The sequence below is a fragment of the Camelus dromedarius genome, chromosome 11 (genome assembly GCF_036321535.1).
Source record: "Camelus dromedarius isolate mCamDro1 chromosome 11, mCamDro1.pat, whole genome shotgun sequence".
In the NCBI taxonomy this organism is placed as follows: Eukaryota; Metazoa; Chordata; class Mammalia; order Artiodactyla; family Camelidae; genus Camelus; species Camelus dromedarius.
The window spans coordinates 56,373,923-56,391,183 of NC_087446.1; the positions used below are offsets into that span (position 1 = coordinate 56,373,923).

The 17,261-nt window shown below is 51.2% G+C and overlaps 3 protein-coding genes across 10 annotated transcripts in view; 1 reads left to right on the forward strand and 2 right to left on the reverse strand.

Annotated features, from left to right (window-relative positions):
* The first annotated feature begins 26 nt into the window (after positions 1 to 26).
* Positions 27 to 5,244, forward strand: TARBP2 (TARBP2 subunit of RISC loading complex). Of its 3 annotated transcripts, none has more exons than XM_010986610.3 (9): positions 29 to 329; positions 876 to 1,045; positions 1,855 to 1,957; positions 2,566 to 2,661; positions 3,232 to 3,304; positions 3,519 to 3,636; positions 3,915 to 4,042; positions 4,437 to 4,638; positions 4,804 to 5,244. In XM_010986610.3, the coding sequence occupies exons 1-9, from the start codon at positions 277 to 279 to the stop codon at positions 4,959 to 4,961; spliced, it is 1,101 nt and encodes a 366-aa protein (XP_010984912.1). In that variant the 5' UTR covers positions 29 to 276; the 3' UTR covers positions 4,962 to 5,244. The 3 variants fall into 3 exon arrangements, with proteins under 3 accessions (XP_031318301.1, XP_010984912.1, XP_031318300.1); XM_031462440.2 differs by lacking the exon at positions 29 to 329 and adding an exon at positions 454 to 577; XM_031462441.2 differs by lacking the exon at positions 1,855 to 1,957 and having other exon boundaries at positions 27 to 329; positions 2,583 to 2,661.
* A 261-nt stretch (positions 5,245 to 5,505) lies between these two features.
* Positions 5,506 to 9,205, reverse strand: NPFF (neuropeptide FF-amide peptide precursor). Its single transcript, XM_010986607.3, has 3 exons — positions 6,185 to 9,205; positions 5,830 to 5,951; positions 5,506 to 5,718 (listed from the first exon to the last, which is right to left on the reverse strand). Exons 1-3 carry the CDS (start codon positions 6,290 to 6,292, stop codon positions 5,601 to 5,603), a joined length of 348 nt encoding a protein of 115 aa, XP_010984909.1. The 5' UTR covers positions 6,293 to 9,205; the 3' UTR covers positions 5,506 to 5,600.
* Positions 9,206 to 9,353: 148 nt separating this feature from the next.
* ATF7 (activating transcription factor 7) overlaps positions 9,354 to 17,261 on the reverse strand; it is an 81,927-nt gene continuing 74,019 nt past the window's right edge. For 4 of the 6 annotated variants that reach the window (XM_031462405.2, XM_064491062.1, XM_031462402.2 and 1 more), the window contains exon 12: positions 9,354 to 14,646. In XM_031462405.2, the coding sequence (XP_031318265.1) occupies positions 14,429 to 14,646 (218 nt within the window). In that variant the 3' untranslated portion in view covers positions 9,354 to 14,428. The remainder of the gene's footprint in view (positions 14,647 to 17,261) is intronic. The other 2 variants (XR_010382931.1, XM_064491064.1) reach the window with 2 other exon arrangements.

Consider the following 17,261-nt stretch of genomic DNA (forward strand, 5'->3'; position numbering starts at 1 on the left):
CCTCAGCTCGGGAAGCGACAGTGGAGGGGTCCGCTCCTCCCAGAAGGCGGTGCTGACTGCCAGGGCGAACCACGCGGAGGGTTGTGGGGCGGATAGCTCCCCTCCTGATGGAGACCCATGGAGTCGGGTGGGCGGGGGACTTCATATCCCAGCATGCCCCGCGGCGGGCCCGACCGGCCGCGACTCGGGGCTTGGCCCCGGCCCTAGCTCGTCGGCGGTGTATTGGGGCGCGTGGAGGCTGCAGTCACGGTGGCGCCCGCGGGGACGGAGGAGGGAATGAGTGAAGAGGAGCAGGGCTCCGGCACTACCACGGGCTGCGGGCTGCCCAGGTAAGCCGCCTCGTACTGATCCCTGCAGGGCGCTGAGCGTGGCGCGGTGCGGAGGGAGTAGCGGCGCGGCCCCAGCATGCACCTGGCCTGAGGGTTGTTCCCGGCAAGCACTGGGGTAGTGGGCCGTGGTTCCCGGCATGCACCCCGGCAGTGGCCCCTGCCTCCAGCTTTAGATAGTTTGGGGTTGGCCGGGTTCCCAGACCGCACTGGGGCACTGGGCTTTATGCCCCCGACATTCAGTGCATTTGGTGGGTACTGGGTTCCTGGCCTGCGCTGTGTCAGGGGACATGCGCTTCCAACCTGCACTGGGGTACAGGATCCCCCATCTTAACTGAGAGAGGAACAGTGCATTCCCCACTTGCCCAGGGGCAATGGACCCTGCTTTCCCAGCCTGCACCTCTACTCTACATTGAACCCAGCCAATGGCTGCTTGAGGTCCCCTGGACCCTATGTCCCCCATAGTGTGCCTGGGTCTGATATGGCAGTGCTTGGCCAGGTGGGTGCAGAGAAGGGAGGTGTGATGAGGGTCTATGCACCTCCCCCCAGTATAGAGCAAATGCTGGCAGCCAACCCGGGCAAGACCCCGATCAGCCTTCTGCAGGAGTATGGGACCAGAATAGGGAAGACGCCCGTGTACGACCTTCTCAAAGCCGAGGGCCAAGCCCACCAGCCTAATTTCACCTTCCGGGTCACCGTTGGCGACACCAGCTGCACTGGTGAGGAAGGCGTGGGCAGCCTGGCTGGGGTGTGCGTTCACAGGGCCCCGTTGGCTTTATTACTTGGAGTCTCTTCACAGTCCTTTTCTCCAAGATCAGTGAGGGAAGGAGAGATTTCAGGGGGAAAATCACTGACTGGATTGGGAGAACAGGTCTGTGAGAAGGTGGGTAGGACTTTGGAAAGTTAGAGGAGCAAGTAGGACAGCCACAGTGATCCGGCAGATCATCATCCTAGAGGGAAAATTAAGAGGAGATAAACCAGAATCTCAGTGAAGTATTTGGGGGACCGAGTACCTGCTGCACTGGGCTCTGTTCCAGGTGCTTGACTTAATTCCCACTTAATCTTAAACCTTGGTGGAATCCAGTGATGTAGGTGGTAGTATCCTCATGTTGAATATGAGGAAACTGAGGCTCAGAGAGATTTGATAACTGGTGCAGAGTCACGTGTCTAGTAGGTGGCGGAGCCAGGCTTTGACTGTAGAGCCTGTATTCTGTCTATCTTTCCAGCCATCTGTATTTATTGAGAACAGAGAAAGTGCTTCCCAGAGGAAAGTAAGGCAGAGAAAGAACATCCAGACAGGGTGACCTCAGGAGCAGTTCTGCCTGCATGGCTTGATTTGGGGAGCTCATGGAAAGATAAGGGCCCTTCCTTCTAGCAGTTAGTGTAATATTTCCACTCTTGGGCAGGGGAGGTTGGTGAGAGGGGCCTTCGTTGACTCCCTCCAGCTGTGAGGAGAGAGGCTGTGGGATGCTGGTTTCTCTTCCGTCCTTCCAGTGACCTCCAGTATTGCCCACACCCCCTCTCTCAGGTCAGGGCCCCAGCAAGAAGGCAGCCAAGCACAAGGCAGCTGAGGTGGCCCTCAAACACCTCAAAGGGGGGAGCATGCTGGAGCCGGCCCTGGAGGACAGCAGGTGAGGGAGGATCAGCCGAGGCATCCTAGTGGCTCTGCCAGGAACCCAGGCCCCTGCACTAGCCCTTCTGACCAGTAGGCTTGGCCTGGTGACACTGAACCACTTTTGACTTGACCTTTTCCTGAGAGCTTTCTCTGGACCCGAGCAGGATGCTTCCAGCGCTCCTGCTACTGTGAAGGATTCTGGGGTGGGGCGGGGAATGACCAGTCCCAGTGAGGGGTTGTGACTGTGGTTTGGGGCCCAGGTTGGAGCCTTGGGAGGGAGAAGGGTGGAGGCTGAAGCTGGAGGGAGTTGCCCCCGGACATACTTCCTCTCTCCAGCAAGACGTCGTTCCTTCTTCCACACTGAGGTTGGAGTTTGTTGCTCCCATGGTTCTTGGGTAGGAAGAGACCCTCCTCCCCCTTTTCTCAGTCTTCTTGATCTAGTGTTTGGCAGCAAAGGATCTAAGGAGGAAGAGCTGGTGGTTGAGCTTCCTTGAACTTTTGGCTCAAGTGGGAAGGGATTTTCTCAGGGGATGAGCAGGTCAGGTGGACCAGGGCCCCCCACCTTCTATCCCCCACCCCTACCCAACATGGGTGTGAATCAAAGGCCCCCTTCCCCTCGGGAAGTTCTTTTTCTCCCCTAGACTCTTCACTGCCTGAGGACGTGCCAGTTTTTACTGCTGCAGCGGCTGCTACTCCTGTTCCATCTGCTGTCCCGACCAGGTATCTTGTGTCTCCTGACTGCCTGAGGGTGGGGGAAGGGGTCCTGACTCCTGGCCCCCCAGCCCTTGGCCCTAGGCTGGTCAGGCATGAGGAAGCCTGAGAGTAAACAGGATGGAATAGTTGGGGAACAGAGTTTGAAGAATTTGCACCAGCTGGTAAGCTCTTGGGACAGGAGGTAATTTATCATTTTTAAATAGCCATATTGATGATATTTGACCATGATAAGGGTCTTGCAGGCCCCAGTTTCTTCTGAGTTGGCCACAGGATGGTCCTGTGTTTGAGTCCCAACAGGTGCTTCCAGGGACTGGATATACAGCCCCTCCCACTGTCCTGGCGAGGTGATAATCAAGTGTTCCAGAAAACTGAAATGGGCCTCGGCCCTAGAGGAGACCTTGCTTGCTTGGGTGGGAGGGGGAAGGAAGTGGTCTTGATATTTGGAGAGACAGCTGCCTGCCTGGTGGGAAGTAGGGTGATGGCAGTAGGGGAAACCAGAGCAGGGCTTGGGACTCATGGGCAGCTGCAGGAGGAACCAGTCCCCTCAGTTTTGGCCCTGGGCCCTTTTTCCTTCAGGAGCCCCCCCATGGAGGTGCAGCCGCCCGTCTCCCCTCAGCAGTCTGAATGCAACCCCGTTGGCGCTCTGCAGGTGTGCCCCCCCCCTCATTTCCCATGCATGCCTGTCTTCGCTTCAACCAGGGTTCATAAGGGAAGCTGATGTGGGGCCGTTTCCCTGTTCTGAGGGCTTTTCCCACCCCCTTTATTCCTCCTCTGACCTGGAACCTGAGGTTCCCAGTGTGGGGAGAGGTTGTGAGGACTCTTCTCTCACTCAGTCTTGCGCACCCTCGTTTCTCCCTTCCAAGGAGCTGGTGGTGCAGAAAGGCTGGCGGCTGCCTGAGTACACGGTGACCCAGGAGTCTGGGCCAGCCCACCGCAAAGAGTTTACCATGACCTGCCGAGTGGAGCGTTTCATCGAAATTGGTAACTGGGTGGAGGGGAGTTCTTGTAACTACAGCCCCAGCCACAGGCAGCTCCCAGCCTCTCCCTGCTCTCCTGGCTGAGACCCCTGGCTTGGCTTCTTCCTGGCACCCTATCCTGTCACCTTCTTCTGACCAACTAGGTTATCGGGTGCATGGCAGGTCCTGAACTCCTCTTTTTGATTGACATCCCTTTTGGGGACCATCAGCCCGAGTTAGAGCTGGGTGGAAAGCACTGGGTTGCTGGGTGTCATAATCCAGCAACCCTCTTCCCACATGCAGGCAGTGGCACTTCCAAAAAGCTGGCAAAGCGTAATGCAGCGGCCAAAATGCTGCTTCGAGTGCACACGGTGCCTCTGGATGCCCGGGATGGGAATGAGGCAGAGCCTGATGACGATCACTTCTCCATTGTGAGTGGCTTCGTGGGCCAGGCATCATGGTCCATCTTTCATGCCAGGGCAGGGGACTGGGGACTCAGGTCTCTGACTCAAATGTGAGCCTCTTGGTCCCAGGCGTGCTTCTGCCCATTTTCCTACCAGACCCAGGATTCCTTGGGCTTCAGCTGTAGGCCTGCCTGATGAGTGCTGTGCAGGAGCTGGCTGAGGGCAGGGGCCCTGTAGGCTTCCGCTACTGTAATGAGGAAGGCTGCCTGGCCATCCGGTCCACAGTCTAGTAGTTTGAGGGGGCCATACAGGGGTTGACTCAGGGGAGGCAAATGGGAGGAAGCATTATTTGGGCTTTTCTCTCCTTAGATGTTCAATGTCTGTTAAATGCCTGGGTCTCAGACATTCCCCATCTTGTCAGGGTGTGGGCTCCCGTCTGGATGGACTTCGGAACCGGGGCCCAGGCTGCACCTGGGATTCTCTGCGAAATTCGGTGGGGGAGAAGATCCTGTCCCTCCGCAGCTGCTCCCTGGGCTCCTTGGGTGCCCTGGGCCCTGCCTGCTGCAGTGTCCTCAGTGAGCTCTCTGAGGAGCAGGCCTTCCATGTCAGCTACCTGGATATTGGTATGGCTAGTTGGGGGCCTCAGGGATGGTGGGGCCTGGACCAGCGCAAGTACGGGTGGGTATAATGGTTCGGGAGGGCATGACAATGACATGGACGTACCCCTCCTAGTACTGCCTGCCTGCCCAACACTGCCTCCCTCTTCTCTCTTCTCTCTTGGTCTCCAGAGGAGTTGAGCCTGAGTGGGCTCTGCCAGTGCCTGGTGGAGCTGTCCACACAGCCGGCCACCGTATGTCATGGCTCTGCAACCACCAGGGAGGCAGCCCGTGGCGAGGCTGCGCGCCGTGCCCTGCAGTACCTCAAGATCATGGCGGGCAGCAAGTAAAGCCCCGGCTGGACTCATGGACATACATTCTTTGCTCCCTGATCTTCCCGCCCCGGCCCAGGCATCTGCCGAGCTCTGGCACCCCTTGGAGGTGCCATCTCTACCTCTGACACAGACTGCCTGCCTGCAGGCTGAGGAGGGCACAGGGCCAGGAGCCAGGGACCACAGAGCCTCAGCTGGCCCAGGTTCTGTCCTCATGTTACTGGTAATGACAAAGGGGAATGAAATCAGGCGGCTCTCCAATAAGAGCCCCAAATAAACGTGCTGCTTTTTGGATTCTTAAGCCCTGCTCTGTTTCCCTGAGTAGTTGGTAGCAGAGGAAATGAGCACCAGATCACTTCACCTGGTGTGTCTCCCAGCTTTGTTCCCCACAGGCCCCCATGTTTGCCTTTCTGGTGGCAGGAAGTTGGGTGCACTGATTTCTGGGATCCATTACCTGTGTTCCTGGAGAGTTTGGTTTGGTAGAGGTGGAGGCGGCTGTGCCTCTTGTCTTGGGACTCCCTCCCAGCCCTTTTAAGTCCCATACAGACACAACAGACCCACACACTGATTCAGAAGCCAGACAGTTTTATTTGAGGGGATACACGGGCACTTTTGAGTGTGGGCCTTGCATGCAAACATCAAAGGATGACATGTTTGTTACTTCTTCCCAAAGCGCTGCGGGGCAGCCAGGCTCCAGAATGGGGAGCTCAGCCCCTCCACAGCTCGGGGACTCAGCCGTTTGTTGCTCCAGAAGCCCCAGGTGTTTCTGCCAAACCTTAGGAGAGATTCATCCTCAGCTGTAGGTCCTTCCAGTCCCTGCCTTCCCTAGTCCTCTCCCGTTCCTCTCCCTTTGGTCCTTGCCTTGCCTGTGGCCTCTCAGACTCACCTTTGAGGTTGAAACAGGAAGGCTGGACTCCGGCTGGTTCTCTGCATGGCCTGGAGCAGGGACTGCAAGAGTGACCCAGGGATCTGGGCATCCTGCAATGGGCGGGCTCCACTATCTTCCTCCTGTGGTACGGGAGGCACCCGGGAAGGAAGATGGGCAAAGGCCTTGGGCATTTAGGTCACAAGGGGAAGGGTGTGGCTTCCAGGGGCAAGTTGTAGGAGGCTGAAGAGCCATTTACTCAGCTGTGAGGACCCAGTGACCCTGGCAACCATGGAGAATCTCAACCTAGAGTACAAGTCTCAGGCTGAGGTAAAGCATTATGGTGACAAGGGAGAGGGGGCCAGTGCTCACTTACCGTGAAGATCTGGTGTCCTTCATCCGGGCCCCCTGGTCCTTCAGCGTGGCCCCAGTCCGTTACTAACAGCAGTACCACCAGCAGCACTGCTGTCTGCGTGAAGTCCATACTGCCAGCTGCCTTCCTGTGGCCACAGCCGCCTCTTATACCTGCTGCTCCCCTATTCCTCACCCGCCGACAGCAGCCTGAGGGGGGATCTAGAGCTGGCAGTGGAAATGCACTGCTCCGTTAGGAGCCGCCTGAGATCCCCCTGCCCCCACCCCCGGGACTTCCTGCTCTCAGCCTTCGGTCCCAGCCCCTAAGCCTGGAGTTACAGACTTTATTAGATGCATAAATCCTGTCTCCAGAGCTCAAGAAGAAGCATTAATTGCAGATGCTTTGTCAAAGCCAGGTCCTGGAGGGCCTTCAAGTTCTCCCAATCCCTCAACAGGTTGGAGAGCTCTAATCGATCACCTCCTCTCTTTCCTAACTTGTAGAATGAAAGCATAAAGTCCTGCCAGGCTAGGCATCATGTCCTGGGAAGGAAAGGGAAAAGCCAGGGTCAGAGTTGGTCAGGAAGCCCCAACCCGGGCCCTCCCCTCCGAGGCTGCAGTCAGGGCCAACCAGCCCATTCACATCCATGCGTACCTGCCTCTTGGAGGGTTAAAAATGGAATCACTGCTCTGAGATTTGCCTGTGGATAAAAAAGTGAGCTACAGAAAGAAACTAAATGGTTTTAGAGCCCCCAGAAAGTGAAGACCGCTTCAAATGTTTGTAGACAGACCCCACGTTCATCAGCGCCGCGTAGGGCCTGCCTCCCTTCGGCCGACAGGGCCGCCCTCGGCTGCCGAGGCGCTGCTGCCACCCTGTGGTCACGGCTCTGCACTGTCAGGCCTGGCCATTTCCTTCTGGAACAGAGCTCTTTGAAGGGTAGGGTGGATAGAAGTCCTGACTCCACAGAGTCCCAGAAAGGCAGGGGCAGGATACTGGGGCTGGACTAGCATTTTGTCCACCTCCTTCTAGTCAGTCCAGCCTCTGCCTGGCTCTCGCTCTGACTTACTGGGACAGGTGCCTAGAATCCCGCCTTAGGAAAAATCAATCACTGCCTCCCAGGAAGCGTTCCTTCAAAGTCATCTGGTGCAGCTTCCCTTCTGATCCTGGAGTCTCTCCCTCAGCACCCTCACCAACATGGTTCTCTAGCCTGTGGTGGGGAGGGACCACGACACAACGGGCCTGTGAGTCAGCCTTGGGCAAGATGCTCAGCTCTCTAAACTGCAGTTTCTTCACCTAATACATGGCAACATTGAAGGGAACTCAGAACAGGATCCGACACAGCGCAAATGCCATCACAGTGTCAGCTATTATCCTCGCACATCCGAGTCCCAGGGAACTTACCGCCTCCTGAGATGGTCTTCAGACAGATTCATCCTTGCACCTAGCTGGCTTTCACCTCCCTGTGGCCTCCACCAGGGGTCCCAGTTTGCCCTCCTCTCACAGAACATCTCTCCTCTTTCATGCCTTTCACATGTTTGAAGACAGATTTCATTCTCTCACTCTAGAGTCTTTTTTTGTTCAAAGGGAAGCATCCCTCCCTTCTTTAAAGCAAGGCATCTGGAAACCAGCTAATACTCTGGGTAGGCAGCTTAGAGCAGGTTTTGATCTGGACGGTCTAGATACTCATTTCTATCAATGCAGCTGAAGTTACAGTGAACCTTTCTGTAAACTTTGTCTCAGATGGTCCCAAGCACAGAACCCAGCATCCATCGTCATTATATCTTGTAGCTTCAACGCTTCTTAAAAGGGAGTGTATCAAGTCCACATGTAGATGGTTCTTCTGCAGGAAATGGATCCTGCACCACGTTGAGGTCCTTGTCCATCCTTGTCTGACAGGAGCTCGGAGGAGCAGGGTGTGAGGCTGGGGTGCGGGGCTGCACAGTGGCCCTGGGGTCAGGACTGCTAATCCCAGCTCTTGCACTTCACCTTGTGCCTTGGGCAAGTGTCTCAACTAAACCTCAGTTCATCATCAATAAAATGAAGCAACTACTCCTGTTACCGAGAGGTTTTGTGAACAGTAAATGACTTGTTGAATGCAAAACTTCTAGTTCACCTAGCACAGAGCAGGCACACAATAAATGTTTACTCTCTGTTATTTCTCCAAACACCAGTTACAAGTGGATCTGAGCTGAGGCTGCATTCAGAAAGGGGCTGGTCTAGCTGCTGCTTGTGTCCAGGATGGAGGTGACTGGTCTTTCCTTTTGTTAGAAGTTGGAATGGGTTAATTCTTCTTCTTGCCTTCAGTCTCACCCCCACCTCCAAATCCTCTCAATCTTGGCTTTGGTATTTGGCTTTCAGCAACTTCTTTTACCACCTTCTGGCCTCTCATGTGATCCTGACCACAGCACAATGAATACTACCACTGCCTTTCCCACTCCCCTAGAGGAGCTCCCTATTTGTGTCAGTTGTACCACGTACCACCCGCAGACAGCATCTGAATCACCTCTCTCCTACTGGAAAGCCCTCAGAGGCCCCTGGCTAGCTCCTGGTCAAGTTCTTCAGCCTGGCTCTCTCTCCTACTGGGGGGTATCCAGGAATACACAGATGCAGGAAGTTAGCAGTGAGTGCCCTACACCTCCCCCCGGTTCCTGAGAACTACCTGTTTTTCTTGTGAACTGTCTTACCTGCTTCTAAATAAACGCCACCCCTCATTTCCAGACCCACCTCCTCCCCATAGCCATAAAACTCAGGAACCATGCAGTGTTTCTCTTTCTGTCTACATCTGTGTGCACTCGCCAGACGTGCTGGGAGCTTCTTGAGGATAGGGCTTACTAGTTTTTCATTGTTGGGAGGGGGGTGGGGACATAACACTGAAAGGTAAAAGGCCACTTGCCTTCAGATACCCTCTGACCGCCATCCACACAAAGCACACAGGTCCTCTAGTGAGGGCTCCTGTGATGCCCAGGGCAGTGCACAGACCCGAGCCTTCTGCTGTGTTATGTAATTTATATAAACCACCCACCTTCTCAAGGCTGTGTCTTCCCTGCATTAAAATGGAGGGATAAGAATGCCAGCTCCTTCTGTCCTAAGAAATGGGAGAGTGAAGATCTCAGACATGAAAACCCAATGAGTTTCCAGAGAGAATGGTCAGTGGGGCTTGTAGATCAGAGTATTAAAGCATCAGACAGAACAGTGGTTCTCTTGATAGTTTAATGTTATATTTGCAGCATAAATAAGGCACAATATATGTCAGGGCAAGGGAGAGAGGGAGAAGGCATGGCTGAGGGGGTAACTGCTATGTGGCAAGGGGAAGGAGGAGGGACGGTCAGGGAGAATAGAGCGAAGCCTCTGCCTCAGCCCCGTCCCGGGAGACTGTGAGAGCCTGCTCACAGGGATCATGCTGACGTGGGTGGAGGGGAGAGGGAGAAAGTTCTGTAACAAAACAGCCTGTAGCACTGCATCCTCCCACCTGTCAAAGTCCATTACTAGGGGCTGGGGAAACCCAGACCCAGAGTCAAGCTCTTTGATGAGATAGAGAGGTGTTGCTACATGTCAAGGATACACAGATGAACAGAGATATAACCATAGATACACACAGCTTTCTTTTTAACAGATACTATGTCAGGAGGCTGTAGCCTCCACTGTTGGGGCTGGAGGCTCATCTCCCTGCCTGAAAGGTGTGTGTAGTGGGTGGTGGTGGGAGAACAGGACAGCTGGTCCTTCCTGCCACAAAGAACATGGTGTGACCAGTCTGCAAGGGAATATGGGACAACTCCTGTCCAGACCCATGCAGGACAGGTTTTAGGGGTAAGTAAAAGGAAGACAAACCTAGATTTTGAGATGAGTGATGTTTAATGGGAGTAGAGGGAGGGACTAGAGGAAATGGAAAAATACATGTTAGTGCTAAGGCAGAGGATGGTACTTAAAATATCTTTGACACCCTGTAAGAATTTCCCAGCTTGCCCCTAAGGCAATGGTTCTCAAACTTTAGTGTGCATTAGAATCACTCTGAGTGCTTGTCAGAGCCCATCCCAGAGTTTCTGAGTCAGTATGTCTGGAGTGGGGCCTGAATGTGCATTTGTAACAAGTTTCCAGATGATGGTCCTGCTGGTCCTGGACCACCTTCTGAGAACCACTGCCCTAAGGGAAAGTCAATGAAACTAGTGCTCATAGCCATTTCTTACAGCTAAAACATCACTCACCAGTAGTTAATGCTGATGAGAGATCTCTCTGCTACCAGCTCCCATTAAAAAGATAAAATTACCCACACCAGCTACAATACAAACCTGCATCTACAAAGGACATAAGCTGCCTTAAGCTGCCCTACTCTCCCCAGCCTTTTCTCATTCTGGGGAAGAACTGTACCCCAAAGAGAGACAAGTGAACTGGTATGGAGGGTGGGAATGTTGGCCAGCAACCGCTTCTGCTCATTCCTGCTGGGCCACCACCCTGGGGTGGTGGGGATTTATGTCCATGTGCACATGCATGTGTGCAAACGGAAACAGAGAAATGAGTTCTATACTCTGAGGGGGATGATTAGGGTTGTGGGAGGGTGAAGTAGGATGGGGGGTCCTCTAATCTGCCTTAGGATCCTCACCTGTCCTACTCTTCCCTCCACCCCTGTCAAAAAAAAGTCTAAAGAAAGCAGAAAGAGCATATCAACAAAGGCATATGTGATATATAGCTAGCAGGACTGGATTCTAAACAGACTGGTTATGACATTAAAAAAAAAAGAATACATTTCCTTCCTGTGTATACAATGTACAATATTAATGAAAAATAACGATTTGGGGTTGGGAAGGGAGTTATGAACAAAAAAGGAACTTTGTGGGGAAGAGCTGTCTTAGGGCTAGCACCTTAAAAGGAGCCTCTCAGTGTGGGTGAACAGTGGGGTCTCAGAAACCAGAGAAGGGGTGTTTTGGTGTGTGCTTGGTGGTTCGGGCTGTAGATGGGGCGTGGTTATGGTTGAGCACCTTGTCTACCAGGATAGGTGGTGCTGGAGGGCAGTGAATCAGGAAAGAAACCAAGAACAACAGAACAGGCACAGGGAAGGCAGCAAAATGAGGTTCAGTTAGGCCATCTCCTCTTTTACTGCACTGAGAGTACATGGTCTAGGGCTTAGGGCTAAGGAGGGGAGCAGAGGCCAAAGGAAGCCAGATTTGGGATGTACAACCAATAGGGAAAGATGAAGTAAAGGAGGTTCTAGTCTTTCTAGTCCTTCCTAATAGTGTGGGAGGCTTTCTCAGACTTTTCAACTCCAAGCAAGCTTTCTTTTAAGACAATGGGGCATAAAGTCTGCAGACCACAAGACCTGGTTCTGGCCCCTTCCTCTATGGCCTTGGGTCTCCAGCAGCTGTGTTCTTGAAGTAAAGTGGGAGATCTGAGTCCTGTGTTCACTCAGAAGAGTCCCAAGGCACCCACACTCCCAGCCCCTTTCAGAGTGTGTCTTCCCTCAGGCCCCTAGAAAGGCCATGGTCCTTAAGAAGGGCTCAGTGACACCCTCCATGGTGTTTGGTTCTGGTCCAGATGAGTCTGGAAGACGAAGAGCAGGGGAGAGTGGCCACACAGCTGCCTGAAAAACAAGGTAAATGAAATTCCCCTTGACTACAGGAGAGGCTTCAGCGTAAGCAACCGATCTGCTTTCTCGGTGAGACCAAGGGCCAACGGGTCCTGTCCTGCTCCTTCCTCACTTCACTGATGCTTTACTACTGAGGTTCCAGACAGTGCCCCTCATTTAGGTTCCTGATACTAACCTCCCAATGATGAAAATGAAATAAGGACTCAGGAGAATTAGACATGGGGACTAAGAAACTAAGACCCTCTACATAAATTAGCAATTCTCACAGGGACACAATGGCAGGACTCAAACTTCCTCCAAGGCCACACAGTGAGGCAGGGCCTGCGTGCAGCGACAAACTGATTCTTAACTTGAAAAACAGTTGACTGAAGGGGGAAGAAAAACAGTCAAGGGTCTTACGAAGGCTCCTTAGGAGTCATAAACTCAGTTAAGCTTTAGGGCAAGGCTACTAGTGGGAAATCAAGATAATAAAAAATGAAATACAACTAAGGCGGGAGAAAATCCCAGGGAGCAGCCGTCTAAAGGAGAAGTCCTGAGCACAAGTTCTGGCTGTGACATTTTAAAGGCAAGTGGAGTCCCTGGAGGTGGTAACCTGCATCCTGACCATCTGCCATGCCATTTGCTAGTCTGAGTCACCTCAGGGGCTGTTCCTATTGGGTCCTGGGTAGGGGAGGATGAGAAAACTATGTTTTCTCTCCTTTCTCTTCACCAGGTGTGGCTTGTTCAGCACCAGCTCTGAAAAGTAGGAGGGGAAATGAAAAACAAATACAGTAGAACATGTCCTCTGCCTGGCTCACCAATTTATCAGTCTGAGGAGATGGGACTCTTGTAGCTTAGGACATTTTCTCATTCCTCTATTTTGGAAGACAAAATAAGAGAGGAAGCTGGCAGTTACTTTGTATGTATGTACAAGACGGAGGTAGGAGAGCTACGGAAAAGGACATCATTGGCTTGGGCAGATGGCAGAAGGTGGCTCTGGGACAACTGGAAGGGTTTCATACTGAAGTGCTATTAAAGCTGACCTATCTATCCACAGGCCTCTGGCTTTGGATTGCTTCCTATGGCTTTATAGAAATTGCATAGTTCAGAGCCAAAGGAAGATGAGAAGTCTTAACAGGGAAGAAAGAGGGACAAGAGGGTTGAAATTCTCCCTCTGCAACCCAACTTTTCAAAGTAAGAATGGCTGAGAGCAATAGTCACCAGTTTCCCAAACAGGCCCACCCATTCAACAAGCAGGGCTCTTCTGCTGACATTTGTACTCCACCTCCCCTTCCCCTGCTCCCCCCATCCTACCTCATAATACTCAAGAAAACCCACTCAGGACCTTGGCTAGGAGGCCTTAGAGTCCTGGGGCTTGGACTATGGAGAAGCATTGCATTTAGGGGACGGAGAGCAGAAAAGAGCTAAAGAAATGCTACAGAACCAGAGAGATCTAGTGGCTAGCCTCAGAGCCTGGCAAAAGAGAGAGAAGGTAGATCCAGAGGGTGAGGGACTCTTGTGAATATAAGACCCTAGCTAAGAAAAGAAGGCAGAAATGTGAGGTTGGGGGTGGGGGCAGTGAGAGAGTTCAAGAGTCCCCTACATGACAGTCTCCAGAGGGCTGCATCTGAACTAATTATAGAAGAGAGACAGAGGCCGGAATGCAGACGGAGGGGTGAAGAGGGAGAGGCAGGAGCAGAAAGATGACCAAAAGGAGTATGTATGCTTTGGCTAGTAAACTCTTGTAAAACATAAAAGAATCAATCCAGTAACCTGATGGAACGAGCTTTAAACTACACTGTTCCTGTCGGTCCTGCTGATAGCTGGAGGAGGATGGAGCAGGGAGTGGGAGGGAACCAGCCAGTCAGATCCTGGGCTCTTTCCCTTTTCACTACCAAGCAATATCTAATAAGGCCACAAGATGAGGTTGCCAAGGCTTAGTGGTAGGTGGAAAAGATCCCACCATTGGACTGGGAAATTGCAAGAGACAAAACAAGGTACCCAGATAGCTCTGGAAATAGATGAAAAAGGACTAGAACTTTTGGGGTTTCATTTCTTTGTTTTTGTTTTGGTGGCAGGTAGGGAGAAAGGCTAAAGTTTACGGAAGAGCTGGGAAATAGCTACTTCATAAATCAAAGGTAATCTTACATTCTCCATCAGTCAATGTTTTAACTAGAATTCAGGAAGGGAAAAAAGGATAGATAAACAGCTACTGGGAGACAAAGTCCTGAGTCTGTGGGGTGGCTGGGGATGGGTCAGCCGGTGATCAACTCCAGCCTCCCTCTACCTAGCAGGAAGTGGCATGCTGTTAAAGATCAAGAAGGTGACAGCCACGGCTGAATAGGAAGAGAGGGAACTGAGAAACCCGAATCTTAGAAGTGCAAGGGTTAGTGTTAAAAGAGACAGGTACACGTGCATGGGCAGGGATGATTGTTCGGACCATCTGGAAAGGCCTTTGGCTGTGGGTACATCAGAAACTTCCCTCTTGGGGGATGATCTATGTGGCTCTGGGGCTGGGAGGCTCCTAGTACAGGTGTCAACGTACATGACGATGTGAGAAAAGCCCCATATCTGACCATTACTCACAACACATGATTCCCCCCCCTCTGCTCCACACTGCCACGTCCAAGGCAGATGGGAGAGGATAAGATGACATCTCTCTTGGCTCTTGGGCGGGCGAGCTCTGGCTGGGGACCTCTCCACCAGGGGAGGCATCATCTGCCCGCAGACTGGGACTGTGGGGTCATGATCACATGCGACTGTATCGGCATGCTCAGTTCTGTCCTTTGGCTGGCCATCTGAGTGAGGACTGAGGTGGCCACAGCTTCAGCTGCAGAGCGGACGCTGAGGCCATTGCTAGGGGCTGTTGCTGAGCTGTGCTGAATCACAGGGGCTGGAGAACCCGTTGGCTCTGAGCTTTCCTTGGGGCTTTCTGCTAGGAAGGAGGGCAAAAAGCAGAGAGCAAGTGGTTAGAAAACAGAACAGGGAAACAGGCAGAACCACCTTTTGCCGTAATTCCAAAAGAGCCCAAAGGAAAATGAAGCCCATCTTTTTAGGGCTTCCCAGAATCTTGGCTTCTATGCCATACATGGGCTAGGAAACGGGAAGCTGTGAGAAGGGAAGCAAGTTAAGAAAAAATTAACCTATCTATCCCAGTAAAGCAAATCCCTGACATGTTAGTTATGCTGCCTGGCTTCTAGGTCTTTGTGCAGTTCATTACCCCTACTGGAACACTCTTCCTCTTATTCATGTCTTTAAAGGTGATTAAAAATAGTTTGTCTCTTTTTAGCTGTCCTCTCTGATTAATGCTCACAACAATACAATCATTCTATTGTTTTTGATGTTCCTTTGCACCACAGGTAAACCTGGTAAATATCAAGCTACGATCTAATGATGTCATTATGAATGACCAGTCCTTGGCCAAGGTTCAGTTAATACAACAAACTACAAAGAGGTCTGTTAGACCCTCCTGACTATCAACTAGCTGGGAATTAATAATTTAACACATTTATTTTTGAGCTATGCCACTTCACCTAAAGTAACAATAACAGTTTATTACTAAACATAAATGTCTGAGCTGCATATAAAGGTAACTCCACGTTGCTCAACAATCAAGGAGTTTTATTAAACATCAGATAGCCTCGCTGGCTATTTAGACAGAGATGTGTAGAATAAGGACAAACTTCCAATAATTGGTTGTATTTTTGGGCTCCTGATAAATGCTTGAGTCTCCTTACCTCCTCTGTGAGGCCCTCTTTGTTACAGTCAGGAAATTAACTATTTCACTGCTTGTGCTTTCAGAGTATACATTCACTTATTCATCAGATATTTACTGAGCATTGCCCATGTGCCAAGCACTGGAGTATATAAAGAATAAACAGGCTCCCTGACGTCAGGAAGCTCCCAGTCCAGGGACTCTCTGGGATATCTGTGCTTACCTTATCCACAGGTTGACATGTGTATGTCCTAATAACCCTAGGAGTCTCTCAGAGGCAGGAACAGTGTCTCGTTTGTCTTATGTTAGGTACCTACCACAATGTCTACACCACACGGTAGGAACGAAATACATCTTTGCTATAACAAACAAGTAATTTCAAAGATGGACTACCTGTCAGAGTTCTTGTAGAGACTGAACAGAAACCTTACTGTATGTAGACTTCATACTGATGACATACTCAGTCCTTGTCTTCCTTAGCCCATCAAAAGGATTTGAAATAGTTGATCACTAAACTTGAAACGCTTTTCTTATCTTGGCTTACAGAACACCACACTCAGCTATTCAGTTTGTTTTCCTCCCACCAACTTGGTTGCTCATTCTCAGTTGCCCTTGTGGGTTCCTTCTCATCTCTCTGACCTCTAAATGTTGGAGTACTCAGGGCTCAGTCCTGGGACTCCATGCTCTCTCCTTTGACAGTAACATTTCATCCAGTTTCATGGCTTTAAAAACTAACCATGTTCTGCTGACTCCCGAAGTGGTACCTTCAACTTTCCTCTGAACTGCCGACCCATACAACCAGCTGCCTGCTTGACAGCTCTTAAGCTTGACCTACAAGCTTAAGAGGCTCCTTAAACTTAGCCTGTCCAAATCTGAGCTCCCGATACATGCCCTTTCTGTACTTACCCCCATCTCAATCAATGGCAACTCCACTCCTGCCATTGCTCAGCCCAAAAAATTTGGTGCAATTTTTGATTCTTCTTGTTCTCACATATACTGCCCCATCCGGCCATCATCAAACCTTGTCACTCTAACTTCAAAATATATCCTGAATTAAATCCCTTCTCATCACTGTCACCACCACCATCCTGGTCCAAGGTTCCATCATCTCTTGCTCTTATGATACCCTCCTAAACGGACTGCCCACTTTTGCCCGTGCATTCCTGCATTCTCTAACAGAGTGATTCTGTTCAAAATAAGTGAGATGACTGCATGTCACTATTTCACTGAAAACCCTCTAATGGTCCCCAGTGTAGAGTAAAAGCTGAGGTCCTCACTAAGACTGATGAGGGCTTAAAGAAAAATGCTCTCATTACCTCCCCTACCTCATCTCTGAATACTCTCCACTCCCAATTCTCTCCAATGCAGCCACACTAGTCTCCTTGGTGTTCCTAGAATGTGCCAGACACCCTCCCACTTTGGGTCTCTGCATTTGCTGTTCCTCCTGCTTGCGGTACTTTTATCCCACATTAATGCCTGGCTAACTCCCTTACTTCCTTAAGGTCTTTAGTCAAAAGCCACCTGATCTAAAATTTCAACCCTGCTGCCAACATTTCATATTCCTCTTCCCTGTTTTATTTTTAATTCCCAGCATTTACTCTTATCTAACATATTATATATTGTACCTATTTATCTCGTTTATTGTCTGTCTCACCTACTAAAATATAAGCCCCTCAAGGGCAGGGACTTTAATCTAATCTACTTGGTTCCCTATTATATCCTCAGCATGTAAAACAGTGCCTGGCACAGAACAGGCTCAATCAATATCTGCTTAATGAATGAATGTACCCTGAAGTACACATTAAAATTAAAATTTAAATAGAGATGTTTAA

Bases quoted from the DNA above. Each gene is read 5' to 3' on its own strand.
- NPFF (XM_010986607.3), bottom strand. From the start codon at position 6,292: ATGGACTTCACGCAGACAGCAGTGCTGCTGGTGGTACTGCTGTTAGTA. The intron at 5,952-6,184 runs GTAAGTGAGCAC...CCCGTACCACAG, and splicing joins AAGGACACCAGATCTTCACG to GAGGAAGATAGTGGAGCCCG. The intron at 5,719-5,829 runs GTGAGTCTGAGA...ATCTCTCCTAAG, and splicing joins TTCCTGTTTCAACCTCAAAG to GTTTGGCAGAAACACCTGGG.
- TARBP2 (XM_010986610.3), top strand. From the start codon at position 277: ATGAGTGAAGAGGAGCAGGGCTCCGGCACTACCACGGGCTGCGGGCTG. The intron at 3,637-3,914 runs GTAACTGGGTGG...TCCCACATGCAG, and splicing joins GGAGCGTTTCATCGAAATTG to GCAGTGGCACTTCCAAAAAG. The intron at 4,639-4,803 runs GTATGGCTAGTT...CTTGGTCTCCAG, and splicing joins TGTCAGCTACCTGGATATTG to AGGAGTTGAGCCTGAGTGGG.